Source organism: Nicotiana tomentosiformis, chromosome 2 (assembly GCF_000390325.3).
Source record: "Nicotiana tomentosiformis chromosome 2, ASM39032v3, whole genome shotgun sequence".
NCBI classification, from domain to species: Eukaryota; Viridiplantae; Streptophyta; class Magnoliopsida; order Solanales; family Solanaceae; genus Nicotiana; species Nicotiana tomentosiformis.
The window spans coordinates 84,792,026-84,808,212 of record NC_090813.1 but is presented as its reverse complement, the minus strand read 5'-3'; the positions used below and the strand labels follow the sequence as shown (position 1 = coordinate 84,808,212).

The 16,187-nt window shown below is 32.0% G+C and overlaps 1 protein-coding gene and 1 long non-coding RNA gene across 3 annotated transcripts; both read right to left on the bottom strand.

Annotated features, from left to right (window-relative positions):
* Positions 1-3,563: 3,563 nt before the first annotated feature.
* LOC138905189 (putative F-box protein At1g65770) lies at positions 3,564-4,658 on the bottom strand. Its single transcript, XM_070193695.1, has one exon. It carries the CDS (start codon positions 4,656-4,658, stop codon positions 3,564-3,566), a length of 1,095 nt encoding a protein of 364 aa, XP_070049796.1.
* A 5,376-nt stretch (positions 4,659-10,034) lies between these two features.
* Positions 10,035-14,919, bottom strand: LOC138906573 (uncharacterized). 2 transcript variants are annotated; one of them, XR_011414030.1, is made up of 4 exons: positions 14,539-14,919; positions 13,829-13,990; positions 12,116-12,267; positions 10,035-10,340 (listed from the first exon to the last, which is right to left on the bottom strand). It is a non-coding gene; the product is annotated as an uncharacterized lncRNA (long non-coding RNA). The 2 variants fall into 2 exon arrangements; XR_011414029.1 differs by lacking the exon at positions 10,035-10,340 and having other exon boundaries at positions 11,971-12,267; positions 14,539-14,914.
* Between the last annotated feature and the right edge of the window lie 1,268 nt (positions 14,920-16,187).

The window sequence follows — 16,187 nt, the reverse complement described above, 5'->3', positions numbered from 1 at the left end:
CGACATGCTTTACTGTTTGTAGCATATCCAATGAAAACGCAATCAACGATTTTTGGTCCGATTTTAACCCTTTTAGGTAAAGGAACTTGTACCTTTGCTAGACACCCCCACACTTTAAAATATTTCAAGTTGGGTTTTCTTCCTTTCCATTTTTCATATGGAATAGATTGTGTTTTGCTGTGGGGTACTCTGTTGAGTATTCGGTTAGCTGTAAGGATAGCTTCGCCTCACAAACTCTGCGATAATCCGGAACTTATTAATAAAGAATTCATTATTTCATTTAATGTCCGATTTTTCCTTTTCGCAATTCCATTGGATTGAGGTGTGTAAGGTGCAGTAGTTTGATGGATAATTCCATATTCCGAACATATTTCTGCAAATAAAAATTCATATTCTCCACCCCAATCACTTCTAATCATTTTGATCTTTTTATTCAATTGATTCTCCACTTCATTCTTGTATTGCTTAAGTGCTTCAATTGCTTCATCCTTACTATTAAGCAAATAAACATAACAATATCGAGTGCAGTCGTCAATAAAAGTAATAAAATACTTTTTCCCACCTCGAGATGGTGTCGACTTCATATCACAAATGTCAGTATGAATTAAGTCTAAAGGATTTGAATTCCTTTCAATAGACTTATAAGGATGTTTTACAAACTTAGACTCAACACATATTTGACATTTTGATTTATTACACTCGAATTTAGGCAACACTTCTAAATTAATTAACTTCCGCAAGGTTTTGTAATTGACATGTCCTAAACGAATATGCCATAAATCATTTGACTCCAATAAATAAGAAGAAGCTGCAATTTTATTCATACTGTCAACAACCATTACATTTAGTTTGAAGAGGCCCTCTGTGAGGTAGCCCTTTCCAACATACATTTCATTCTTGCTTACAACAACTTTATCAGAAACAAATACACATTTGAATCTGTTCTTAACAAGCAAAGAAGTAGAAACTAAATTCTTCCTAATAGTAGGAACATGAAGAACGTTGTTGAGCGTTAACACCTTGCCGGAAGTCATCTTCAGGAATATCTTCCTATAACCTTCAATCTTGGTTGTTGCAGTATTTCCCATGGAAAGCTCTTCTTCGGGACCAGCAGTAGAGTAAGTCGCAAATGCTTCCTTGACAGCACAAACATGTCGAGTGGCTCCAGAGTCAATCCACCACTCTTTCGGATTTCCAACTAGGTTGCATTCTGAAAGCATTGCACACAGATCATCAATGTCATAATTCTTCTCCACTATGTTGGCATGCCCCTTCTTCTTATACTCTTTCGGGAGACGACAATCAGAGGATTTGTGACCGGTTTTTTCACAATTATAGCAGCTGCCCTTGAATTTCTTTTTGTTCTGCTCCTTAATCTGTCCAGAAGACCTCTTTCTCTTCTTACTTTTTGGAGCAGTCTCCTCAACGATATTAGCTCCCATGATTGTTGAATTTACACGAGACTTCTTCTCGGCTGTTTTGTTGTCTTCCTCAATCTTGAGACGAATCACAAGATCTTCCAACTTCATTTCTTTGCGCTTGTGCTTAAGATAGTTCTTGAAATCTCTCCACGAAGGAGGCAATTTTTCAATCATTGCAGCCACTTGAAATGCTTCATTCACGACCATACCTTCAGCAATAAGGTCATGAAAAATAAGTTGAAGCTCCTGAACTTGGGTTCCAACAGTTTTACTGTCTATCATTTTATAGTCTAGAAACTTGGCAACCACGAACTTCTTCAAGCATGCATCTTCAGTCTTGTACTTCTTCTCAAGTGCGTCCCATAATTCTTTCGAAGTATTCATCGCACTGTACACATTGTACAAATCATCCTCTAAAGCGTTTAAGATATAGCCTTTGCAAAGAAAATCTACATGCTTCCACGCCTCAACAATCATGAATTTCTCGTTGTCCGGCATATCCGCAGCAGGCACTGGAGGTTCTTCACTAGTGAATTTCTGCATACCAAGTGTGGTAAGCCAGAAGAACACCATTTGCTGACATCCTTTGAAGTTGGCTCCGAAAAATTTCTCCGGTTTCTCTATCGGTGGAACAGCAGTCCGGCTTGACGAGGCTATCGTCGTTGCCACAATAGTCGCAGAAGAATTTCCGTTATCAATTGCCATTTCTCACTGTAAATAACAGAAGAGTTCAATTAATGGCAAAATCAGAACAGTACACAATACTGTTATTAACAAAAAAAACAGTATGTATAATAAATAAAATCGAAGTTTTTATATACTGTTTTACAGAAAAACGATGAAGTTTTTATGTTCTTCAAATCGTTTTACGAATTTCAATACTCTGATGAAGTTTTTATATCTTCAAATCAGAATAGTAAAATTGAGAAGGAGTAGAAAACCACACAGGTTTTAATCTCCACAAACAAAATACAGAATAAAAAAAATAATTTCCTTAAGATTATTATTATTCTGTATTGCTGTAATAAACAATTAAACTTTCTAAAAAAACAAAACAGAAAGTTAGTAATACTTGTTTAACGAAATAGATTCTGAAAAACAAAAAACAGTATAGGAATAAATCGAACCCACTGAATACACAGTGTATCCTTAAGGAAATTATTCCCCTCAAGTACCCGAGATGCTGGAATATATCCTCCTAGGATAGAACGATTTAACTCACCAATGTATTGGTACCAAAAACTCTGATGAACTACGAACCACTTAATGGTCGTAAAACACACTGGAAAAGATTCTGGGATTCAAACTCTATTTATAGAGTTGCCAGCCATGGCTGTTGGAAAAGGGATGTTTGAAATATTGCGGAAAAAATATATTTAAAATAATCCGGAAAAAAAAATGGGCCTGACCGAACCGGGTCGCGGGTCATGGGTTATTCCGGATTGAATTTTTCGTTAATTATTTAATTAATTAATTAAATAATTAAAAGGAATGTTGTCCAAAAAGATTAATCAATCAATCTATGACCGAAGCCGAAGCCGAGCGACGACGACGGCGGCGCGAGGCTTGTCTTTTTCTTAACTCTTTAAGAGCTAGAAGAAGAGCAATTATATATATACCCATCAAAAGCCTTTTCTTTCTCCGATATGGGACAATGTCCCTTTCCCAAGGGAAACTCAAATATTTTATTTTTTCTCCATTTCTCATTCACCTTCTTTAAGCTACACAAGCTTAATATCCCAACAGAAAAAACTTCCTACCATGTATTTGGGCTTTCCTTTGGGTGCAAAGTTCAACGATAGAAGTGTGTACAAAAATGTCATTGAGATATCTGAAAGAAGCCGAATATTTCCTTTGGAGGTAGATTAACTTGTTATGTGTTTTTTGATGGAATGCCAACTTAAGCCCTCAGTGTCAAGGAACATTTACCGGGGTGTATGTGCGCGACAATCCATTTAGAAATGAAGAAACTTATAAGTACGATAACATTCATACATCAGATTCAAGATTACATTGAAGAAAAATAAACAGAATACTTAACTATTAATTTGGAAAATAAGAAATCACCAAACTGAAAAGAGACAATAACTTGCAAAGAGAAAAAAACATCTCAAAGACATGGAGGTGAGTGCCATCACATTATTAGAATGATGGTGCGACCCAAGTTGGCGGGCAAATAGGACTTAGTGACAATCCAGGATAAAAAGATTCAATTTTTCCACTTTCAAGATCGTAAGCCCCCATATCTCTTCCACCCCCTCCTTCTAATGTGCGGAAAAAATCAGTCCAATCATCAGTAAAATATATTTGATTACGCTTGACTCCGATAAACTTAGAGGAGTCAATAGAACTTGCTCCATTACGGCCCAAGAAAATTGATGATTCTCCCAAGGTGTTAATCTCCTTCAATTCACCTTTGATTACATCTAATTCAAAAACTCTAAATTTAAAGGTTACAGCACCACCATTTGGACCCTCTGAGGCAAATCGGCTAACCAATAATAGTGCACCTGATACCTCTACTAGGTAGAACTGAACTAACGGCCGTTTAAACATATCATCCTCAAGCCAAACAAGATCACGTGGCTCTCCAATTGGTACATCATAAACCCAGACTTGGCCAGAGTAATACACAGCATAAAATTTACCCTTATAGTATTTGAGACCGGTAACTCCACCAATTACAATAGATCTGTCGATTTTCATATTAGTCCAGCTAAGGTCTCCAGGTCGCCAAAAAGCCAAACAATTTTTATATCCATAAAAAGAAACTACCAGTACATAATCAGATGTAAGAGAAGGGCTAGCAGATAACACAGCTTGGTCGATGCACGGATATCCTCCCTCTGGATCGTCACAATCAAAAGCCAATAAGGCCTCTTGTGGAGGAAGTTGGATTTGGGTACGGGAGAAAGGATGCAACAAGTTTACCTCTCCAGTGTATGCCGCGGTGCAGATCCATCCTTCCGACGAAAAACACGCTCGTCCTCTAACTTCGGGGAGAAATATGCGTGAAACTTTCTGCTTGGAAAGAGAGTAAAATTCTCGATAATCATCGTCTTTATCAGCCAGCATTAGCAACGGAACTTGGGGCGAAAACACATCAAAATTATGCTTGGGGGTAGCAGTTCGCCATGAGGTACAAACAGCACCAAAAGCAATAAAATCTTCAATCACCTTAACACGCTGCGCAATCGGAATAAGGAGGTCACGAGGCAGTTCTGCCCAGTTTGCCATAGCTTAGAAAGAAGAGGATGTAACCCTGCTAGGGCTAGAAAAAACAATTGCTTATTGTGTCGACTTTGAGGACATTTATAACAAGTACAATATATCCTATATTGACAGGGATTTGGATGGGAATACCATTGATAAGCCCAAGATCTTTCTTAACATATTCGGAACAGTTCGACTTTATTGCCTTTTTTTACGCCCGGATATTTTTTTAACTATTATTTTAAAAAATAGCATTATTTATTATTTAGTTCATAGAGAGCAATTTTTTTATTATTAGTATATTATAAAAATTAAGCTCAATATTTAATAAGTTAACTGACTCACTAATCACAGGAAGTATTTTTCTTGTCCATCTTCATTCTCCCTTTCCGATATTCATCTTTTTCACTCCATTTTTTAAAATCTGATGCATATGTGAATGCCACCTAAATTCAAGATGTATTGATTTATACGTCTTTTATACTTTGTATATCAAGTATCACTTTAATTCAAAATGTATTTATATGTATATAATTGTTGTATATTTACTTAATTAAATTTAATATATAGTTTTTATGTATATTTCACATGTCTAAGTGCCATCTTAATTGAAGATGTATTTTTTATGTATATTTTTTGTATATTTTATATGTGTTAATTCAATGTATATTTTTTATATATATATTTTGTATATATTAGCATATATTATTATCGAAGTAAGATCTTTATGTTAAGAAATGAAGAAAGAAGGAAGAGAAAAACTTAAGAAAGATAATTAAAAAGAAAACGAATGAAACAAATTTAGAAAATATATTGGCTTCGGCATAAAATAAATTTAAGAATATGAAGAAAAAGAAGGAAAGTTAATAGATAAAGAGAAAAAAAGACATGATTTTTGTACAAAGAATTATTGACTTTCCATTCAAATTGCTTATGTTTAGGAATTAATAATTAATATTCCTATTTTAATGGAAATGTGTGCTACAAATATAAATATTTTCCTACCACAACTGTAATATTGAGTTTCATGTTAAGAATTTATTATATTTCTTTTAAACTTTGATAGTTATGTAAAGTTCCCGACTTTATTTGGACTTCGAATTGTGGCCCAAAGGTCTAGCATGGACATAGTGGCAAAATGATTTTTTTTAAAAAACTATATATATTATAGTAAGGACTTATTTAACATTTTTTCATAGTTTTTCAATTTTCAATAAATAATTTAACCTTTTTAAACAATTTATATACATACAATTCCTTAAAATGCTCTCGCATCCGTTATTAATACACTTAGTTAAGTGATTCAATTATATTCTTTCCTTTTATTCTCTCATCTCCTTTCTCCCTCTTATTCTATGTAATCAGTTAATGTAACTTTTCACTTAATGGTGGTCTCCACAAAAATCACACATAATGGTTGGCACTCATCAACATACATATGGTTTATTGCATTAAATTTGATTAATGTAAATTAATATAGCTGCTAAACATTAAATTAAAAAAAACTTTGAAGCTTTAAATTTGATATTAGGGTTTTATAATTTTGTAATTTATTTGGATCGGGTGTTCTTTCAAGTGACTAAGAATATCCTTTGAATTTTATATCTCAATTTTGAGGGAGACTGATTAAGGATATAGTTGATTTTAGGCGAAAATTCATATTGAAACTCGAAAAAGAAGAAGTTGCCGGAATTGTATCATAATTGTATCTGATACATCAATAACTAAAATATAATTGTATCATAAAATGTATTATATTTGTATCACAAATATGTCTAACTTATATTTGATACATTAATACCTAAAATAATACATGACACAATACCAATATAATTATCATACATTGTGGTGCGAATTGCGATACATTTTTGAAACATTGTTACACATTGTGATGCGAATTGCGATACATTTTTGAAAAATTGTTACACATTGTGATCTTCATATTTTTGTATTTCAATCACAACTCTAAACTTAAAATCTGATATAATATTGTATTAGCATTAGATCAGGTATTTTATTTTTAGATATTGATGTATCAGATACAAGTAACATACAATTTTGATACAGATGTGACACAATTTTAAGATAATTGTGATATATTTATCATACAATTCTTGCACTTATTTTCTACGAGTTTCAATCTAAAATTTTATCTAAAACCAAGTCAAAACTTAACTAATTTCTCTCAAAATTGAGATGTAAACTACAAGGTATATTCTTCACCATTTGCAAGAACGCCCAATCCAACAATCACAAATTCATAAATTCTGAATATTGAATTCAAAGTTTCAAAACTTTTAAATGGATGTCAATGAAGAACTCTTTGTTGCTGCAATTTTAGAGGCAAATATTTCGCTATTTCGCCTGCATTGTGAGAGAAGTACCGATTTTGGGTGATAAGTACGCGGGAGAAGGAATGGAATTTGATCTTTTGAAAAATAGATGATATTTAAGGAAGGCGGGGAGGGGAGGTTGTGAAACAGGGAGAATGTGATGCTAAATTTAAGGAATCTTCCTTTTTTTTTTTTTTTTTTTTTATGGTTTTGTACAAAATTAAAAATATAATTATACAATGTAATTAAGTATGAACCTTAATAAAAATGGTAAATAATTTCTATTATAGTATAGCTAGGTAAATTACCTAAAAATAATTATTCATTCATATTATTCACTAAGAAATTAGTTGAATAATGATTTTTAAAAAAACGGGTCAAATATGGATAAGATTCATATTATCCACTTAAACAATGAATAATCAATTGGTTTAACCTTTATCTTTGCATAGACTAAAATTGGGAGATCTCAAATTACGGATACTAGAAACTCTCCGAAAAGTGCTTATATTTCAAGAACACATGGATAATATGGATATCCATATTATTACCGATTAATTTATTTTTTATCTGTATTAGATATGTGTTGGGTAAGATATTTTATCCGTTTTTTCTATTATCCGTTTTCGACCTGCCCATATCCAACACCGCCCTAGGTTTGCCACCCCTACATGGACATGTGTTGCTACGGCCCACATATTATTATTCCAATCACATACACAACCATGCATAAATATTGGAGATACAAAATTAGGATAACATTTACATGGTTTATCTGAATTTTTCTATTTACATGAAGTAATTAATTTTTTTTATAAAATATAAATAAATTCGGTCAAAAGCTATAATTTATATACAACTTGAATATAATTTTTTGTTGTACCGAATCTGATCAAAACCTACAATTTACATACAACCTATATACAACTTGTGTCTACTATGTTTTACATAATCAAATCAAAAGGCTACAATTTACATACAAACTTGTATATAGTTATGCTAGTTGTATATGTTTTGCATGCATTTGTACACCCGATATATGAAAAATATATAATTTATTTAACTTCTTGGAGTTTCAGTCTAAAATACAAACCAAATATCAACTCGAATCTTCATCAAATTTTCTCAAAATTGAGATATAGACTCCAAAAAATATTTCCAATAATTTGTAACACACAATCCAAATAAATAACAACTTTACAAAAATAGATTTCGACGCCTGGATATTAATGAATTTTTTAATGGATTAAAAAAATTCCTATTCAATATGCTCGCTTCTGGTTAATACTCTTTACAAAACTCAAAATTGAGATATAAACTCCAAAAAATATTCTCAATAATTTGTAACACGCAGTCCAAATAAATAACAATTTTACAAAAATAGATTTCGACGCATGGATATTAATGAATTTTTTAATGGATTAAAAAATTTCCTATTCAATATGCTCGCTTCTGGTTAATACTCTTTACAAAACTCAAAATTGAGATATAAACTCCAAAAAATATTTCCAATAATTTGTAACACGCAATCCAAATAAATAACAACTTTACAAAAATAGATTTCGACCCCTGGGTATTAATGAATTTTTTTAATGGATTAAAAAATTTCCTATTCAATATGCTCGCTTATTGATTCCAAAATACAAAAATACAAAAAGAAAAAAAACAACGATCTTTTCTCTTTCAGAAGTGGTCATTTGTGAAACAAACAAAAAAAAAAGAATGAAAGAGAATATGATGGAAGGGCTAATAAATTAGCATATGAAATAATATACATATATAACAAGTGAAGTAGCATTGCACCATGGCAAACTTCATCAGCAACTACTGGGACGAAGATAGAATTTTGGGCATGAGAAAGAGGAGGGAAAGAGAAAAAAGGGAAGATTAGAGTTTATATATTATTTTGCATATAATTAATAAATTATATATTAAATTATAATTAAGTTAAAACCTTAATAATGAGAGTAAACAAATTTCTAATATGGTATATTATAAAAGTTTAGAAATGATCTACGCCTCAATTCTCAAATTTTTTCAACTTCACGTGACTATTTATTATCAAAATTGATCTACTTAAGAGTTTTGTTGGAAACAAAAAAAGTTCCTTTAAAGATTACGAGTATTTTCTTTTTCTTTTCTTCTTATTCTATATCATGATGCTATATCTTAGCTCTCTACGGAATCTTGCGACAGACCATAAGTCACGTCTAGGGGTGTTCAAGATCGAACCGAAATCGAAATTCGAACCGCAAAAGTGACTTAATGGCTTATTGGTATTGGGTTATCGGATTAACGGGTGGAGAACGGATTGAAATTTTATTATTAATGGCTTATCGGTTTGGGGGCGGATTAATCAATCTTCTTATCGGATAAACCGTTAACCCGTTAAGAATTTTTATATTTATATATTTTTATATTATATGTATATTAAATATCCCTTCCATTTATCCACTATTAAAAACCCTAAAATCTAATTTCTAATTTCCCTTGCCAGCAGTCACTAGTTAGAAGTGAACTCAGATCTCAAAACACAGTCCTCTCGCGTCGCTGCTCACTCTCTACTCTCTACTCTTTGAAGGTTGAGGCAACACAACAACAACAACAACAGCCCAGCCGCTCTTGCCTCTCATTCTCTTCTCTAAGAATAAAGTCACCTCCTCGTTTCCTCCATACGGCCATAGCCTGAGCTTGCCCTTACTGATATTGGATAAGATATTGAATGTTATTGTGTTTATCTCTTTTATGGAATTTTAAGAATGGTTTTTGTGGTGTGTATTGTGTGTGATTGGTGAAGAAACCATTTGCTTATATAAAGGTGAAAGTCAAGCTAAGTTTGGACTCATTTTGACGGATGTAATTGCCACGTTAGAAAGTGCTATGTTAGCTAAAGAATGTGCAGACTGTAGAGCCATAAACTTGACTGCATTTAGCTAATTTCGAGGAGCTTACTGCCTTGCTCCTCAGTGTGTGAAGGTTCAAGTATGTTTGTCCATTATTGGTTGTCTCTTGTGATACTATCAGTATGTTGAAAAAGTTTAATAAGTTTAATATATCATGTTGTGCAGTTGTGGTATCACCCTATCACTATATCTGTGTGTTGCCAAAATAGGCCTCTGTAATACAAATTAAATAGGCCGATAAACCGCCCGATAATAGTTAAACCGATACCAATCCGCTTGATATCTTATCGGGTGGCTAGCGAATTAATACATTTAAAAGTCGATAACCGATAAGCCGAACCGTTAAACATACATAACCGTCTGATCCGCACGATAGGCAGCCCTAGTCACGTCCCACTTAAACTTTTATTTGCAATTATAGAGCTACAGTGTACTTGCCTTTGCTTCGCGCAGTCGGAAAAGTAGTACTCCTACAAATATAAATATTACAACTCAAAAAACCAAAGTTAAGAAATTTAAGAAAAATAATAAAAATCATGAGTAAGAAAACAAAAAGGAAAATAAATTAAAGCACACTATAAATATAGTCCTACTCTCCAATGGCTAAAGCAATGATTTTAAAGCCTATCAAAGTTTCTTGAGAATTCTCATGATTGCTTTTATCAATAAATTCAATACACATTAATCACATTGCTTGTAGGAGAAGGGTGAAAGAACCAACATTATTAAAAGCTTTTGAGTTTTTTAGCATAAGATAAAGGAAACATTTTCTTTTGGTGTTTTGAGGGTGGGATTGGGGGAGGGGGGGGGGGTGCAAAACAAAGAAATAAAGAGAAGAAGATGATATTCCCTCCGTTCACTTTTATTTATCCAGTTTTCTAAAAATAAATTTTCAGTTTTACTTGTCATTTTAGCGTATTAAGAGAAGACGATTTTTTTTTTCAGTTATACCCACAGTATTAACTACTAATTTCAAATTATTTTCTCAAATTCATTAAAAATATGCATCAATTAATATGAGTATCATGGTAAATTATGTACTTTATTTATTTTCTCAAAGTCAATAGTGAACAAGTAAAATTGAACATAGAAATACTTGAATTTCTTGGTTTAAGAGAAGTATGACATTCCTAAGACCAGCAAGCTAATAAAATTTTTTAGACGCTATACTCTTTTCGATGAGAGAAAAAAAGGCTTACTAACAAAATATACTAGGTTGTGCCCGTATTGTGTTATTTGCAAATCCCAGACCGATGAAAAGGCTAATTCCTCAAACTCAGCTATATGATTACAAAAGAGGTTCAACACGACCCGAAAGAACAAAAAAATTAAAAACTTCCACAGAAATTATGAGGAACTTTGAAAAGATCCAAGGTCTTATAATGGAAGAATTATTTATGCACTACATTGCCTCACATGAGTTAGATCTAGTGGCTAGAGTGCATATGTGATGTGTAGGTTAAGTGCACGCCATGCCATGTGTAGCCGACAAGGAAGAGATTGTTTATAAGTATTCCCTATGTATTAAGATGAGTCTTTCAGTTCACATGATTTTTATCAATCAAGGCAACAGAAGACCACTCTTGTTAGGTGCTCCTCGTCCAACAATTTATAATATCCCTTAATTAATAGTAATAATTACACGACAGAGATCATCAAGCAGTGACAAACTAAGATTATTTGTGGAGAAGGGTGCAATGTGCAGCTAACAATTATTCAGAAGATAGGGAAGAGTTCTGATATTTGCATAGGACCTTGTCCCACTAAGAGATAGACTGAAAGACTTAAAGTATCCTACAATATTAATTCTATATTACCCTTCAACTTACAAAGAGTTGAAGTTTTATTTTTATGGAGAAAGGCATCTGCAGATTGTCAGGCTCAATTAGCAAACTAAGCAAATTTGTACTAACCTTAACAAAAGAAGGTTCTTGATTATCAGAGTAATGACTAATGATCAACTCAGCACCAAAAGAAGGGTAATTATCAATAAAAGAGTAAATCTCCCTTGATCTGTTCTTTCTAAGCAAAGATTATTTTTTGTACAGTTGATAATATGAATATCGTTTGCTGGCATCGCCCTTTGACATAAAGAGCACCTTTCTTTCTCATTTTTCTATTCGCAAAAGGACGTGTAAACAATCTCTTTTATAGATAGAACTTGCAAATTGTTCTATTATATTTATTGAAAATGTGCAAACAAAAAAAGAATGTATAGATTACTTTTATGTTGATCAACCTGTACCTAGCAGCTTAAAGTGAAGGAGTTCTTGCAACTCAGCTTTGTGAAGCTTATATACCCCCGCACCTGCACATTCTGTTGCCTCGTGATTGCCTTGAGTTTGAATAACTGTCATATACTTGAGATCTACATTTGGTGTTGGAACAATGGGTGATCTGCAAGCAAGAAGTTCATCATTCTCAGCTTCACAGTCATTTCACCAACTCATAACCAAAACTCCACCAAATAGCCCGGAGGATTCTCCTTTATAAAGCACCAAAAGTTACTTATGTGACTAAGCAAAGTATACAAAAGTTTCAAGTACTTCAGCTCTCATTCGTGAAGAAAACTTAACAAAGAACACACAGAGGTTGACTAGAATCTCATTTAAAATCCACAATTCAGCAAACAGGAGATATAGGCAGGGGCGGCTCTAAAGGCTTGGGCAGAGAGGTTGTCGCCTTAGGGCTTAGGCCCCCAAAATTTGAAGGCCCCGAATTTATTTAAAATTCTTATTATTATTACTATATATTATATAAATAATATAAATAATTAGTATAAAGAAAAGTGTTACAATATATTTTTTTTTGTTATTTGATTGAGGTTATTTTATATCAATAAACTCATAAATTATGATAATTTTCTTTACTGATTAATTAGTATATTTGCTTCTGTCTTCAATTTTAACTTTATCCTTTTTATATAGGAATTAATTTATAAATTATGATAATTTTCTTTACTGATTAATTAGTATATTTGCTTCTGTCTTCAATTTTAATTTTATCCTTTTTATATAGGAATTATGTTATATATATTGACAATATAATGAATTTCTTTTACAATGTTCTCTCAAACTGCATGAACACAAAAGCATTCATGCACCGGTTTTCTTTTAGTATAATTCGACATATTATATTAGGTTATTTATAATTTATTTTAGATATTCACCAATAAGTGCTATTCAATAAAATGACTACAATTATCATTTAAATTGATCATAAGGAGTAAATATTTTTTACTTTAATGCTCAAAACTTAAGCTATTACGTTATGTACGTTTATTTCTTTTTCTTGTTTGTGATGATAGCCAAATCAAAATTTGTGGACCTCAATATCCGATAGTCCACCACTTTATCTTTTGTGCTCTTCTTCTTATTTGTTTTTTGAAATTCGCTTATTTTTGTCTTAAATGATTAATGTATTGTTTAGAAAGTAAATTTTATTGTTAGTGTAAATATTTTATAAAATAAATTTAAGGGCCTCTCAATATGATTTTGCCTTAGGCCACGAGATACATTGAGCCGCCCCTGGATGTAGGGATCTTATTCTAGTTATTTCCTACTTCTTTGCATTTAACTTTCTTTTCTTTAGTGAAAGATAATTCCTTTGGAAAGTTACCATGAATTTACATATTTTTTATTGTAGCTCTTCCTTTTTATTTTTCTTTTAAAATTTCATAATGATATGCCTAAATACTTTTTGTTTATGTAAATTGCACATAAGATTCCAGAAATGTACTCAGAGTGATAAACATTAGTTGAAGGATATCGTTTAATTGATCAGAAGCAACCATTATTTTTTTTTCCAAAGAACTTGTCAACATGGTTGAGAAAATTTCTTCAATAACTCGCTAAACTACGGAAATCATTTTTTTTTTGTGTGTGAATCTTTTATTTTTTCCATTTATTCTACTACAAATGCAGAGGAAAACTAAAGAGAAAAAAAGGAAGCTTTGTACCAATCATAACCACTTGGTAGATTGGATCATACTACTACTTGGTAGATTGGATCGTACTATTTTGCCTGCTTCGCTAAATGTCCTCATCTCCAGCAACAGATTAGCAAAAAATTCCTTTACTGAGTTATTGTTATTCTGAAAGACGCCAATTATACCTATAGGCTGCAATAGTCAAAGATAATGTTAGTATAATACATCCATTGAAGAGGTACACTCAACGTTTAATATTGTATATTAAGAAACTTAGTTTTGGACCTGAAAGAGAGAAAAAAACACAAATCATGTAATAATAAATCTATTACCATTACAACAGTGCAATATTAATTTCACCTTTGATTCATAAAGCCAAATTTTGATATACAAAAAAATCAACTGTAAAATAGTGTCCCTATTATGGAATAAATAGCTTGGAAAAATCAAGATAAATATTTAGTACCAAGAGTCACGCTCTAAAGCCACAATGTAATTGAAAACAGTTAGCATGCTTAGGTGAATAATTCAAACGCAAATGAAACGCCAATAAAAAATTGTATTACTACAAGGTGAAAAAAGAAAGTTCCAAAATTTGCAGCATAGGATAGTTCAAGATCGGTACCTCAGTAATCTTGTTCTTATCTTTGTTAGTGATACCAGCAATATAGGATAGTTCATCATTTCACACACCCAAAACAAATGTTAGAAGGAATGAGAAGGAAGGAAAATGTTCTTACCATCCTTGAACCATCCTCCGTTAGAGCAAATACACCAAGGCTGATATAGTGAAAGAAGTTTTCTTCAGCAGATAAAATTAGAAGGACAAAAGTTCAAGAAAAGATGCAATGCGCGTCTCCTTGTCGTCTACGCATTCCTTATTCTAAACTTCATCACGGTATTAATTAAAATCTCATATTACATTCAGTTCACATTTACCTGCAATAAATTTTTACAAATGATAAAGCTCTTTCTTTTAAAAGAATTTGGATATGTATTACATACTTCAATCCTGATCTCACTGACATTGATGTACAAGTATTTTTTTTGTTTGTTTGTGTGTTCTTGTTAAAAATTATAGAGTAATCCTTGCAGGCAATTGCAATTTAAGGATATTTGAACAAACGGATGATGCAAACACCATACAACTTTTTCTAATATAAATTTCAACAGAAACTTTAATTTGTTATATAATATAATAGACGGTGGAGGAGGTGATAGTGAATATTTTGCACTCTTCACGGAATTAATTCTTTACTCTGTTTATCTTTTTATTTTTTTCCTTTAAAATTTTATTCATAAAAAGATATAGCTAAGAGGAAGTTGTAAACTATACGACCAAACCAAAAGTATACTTTTTTTTCATTCTTTAGTAACTTTTTACCCTACTTATCTTAATTCTTATTTAAATTTAAGAAATTGATGATCAGATACTAAAATTTAACAAACCATAACTCATAATTAATCCGGAATGTAAAAGAAGATACCATTTCCCAAGAATCTAGAAATATGATTTCAACAAACTGGTACACCAAATTGGACTTACACCGGCAAAATCAAGGTGAATAGCAATCACGGAAGTGGCAGCCTCGGCGACCAAGACACAACATTTCTGATACACATTTCGGACATGTACGTTCTTATTTGTCACCAATTTGCGCAGACTTAAATTCCCCAGATATAGAAAATATAATATTTCTTAAGAACCCAAGACGAAGTTACTAACTCATGACCATTGATGTGAATTTGAATAACCACATAAGATTTTTAATAGTTTTTTCAAGATGTGAAAATTTCGTTTCTTACTTCTCAGTATTAGGCACAGACAGATCAGTATCAAACAGCTTTAATGCAGTTCTCTTCGTGTATACCCCTTGAACTCCACAAACCTTTTGTGTTGGAACCTTTTATTTCTTTGGTCCATAACTGAAATTAGAGTTCGATTGATATCTTAAAATTCAATTTCAAACCATATGTTTAAATTTCAAACTTCTTAATGAAAGGAAAAGGCAGGCACTTCAAGAATACAAACAAGTAAAAATAAAACAAAGAACCGAGACGAAAAGAAATCTACAAAGAAAGGAAAAACCAGCAAAAAACAAGATGAAATATGAAAAGAGGAAGAAGAAGAACACTCACCAGAATGAGGGACTCTCAAATAACAGAGTATAAGACATAAAGGAAAAGAATGGACTAAACATGGTGTTTGGAATTTGACACGTACTAATCTCAGAGTATTTACAAGACATTAGAATGGACTCAATTACAGGAATACCCTTGGACGACCAAAAACCTTCACTTATAATATAGTTCCATAACTGAAATTAGAGTTCGATTGATATCTTAAAATCCAATTTCAAACCATATGTTTAAATTTTAAACTTCTTAA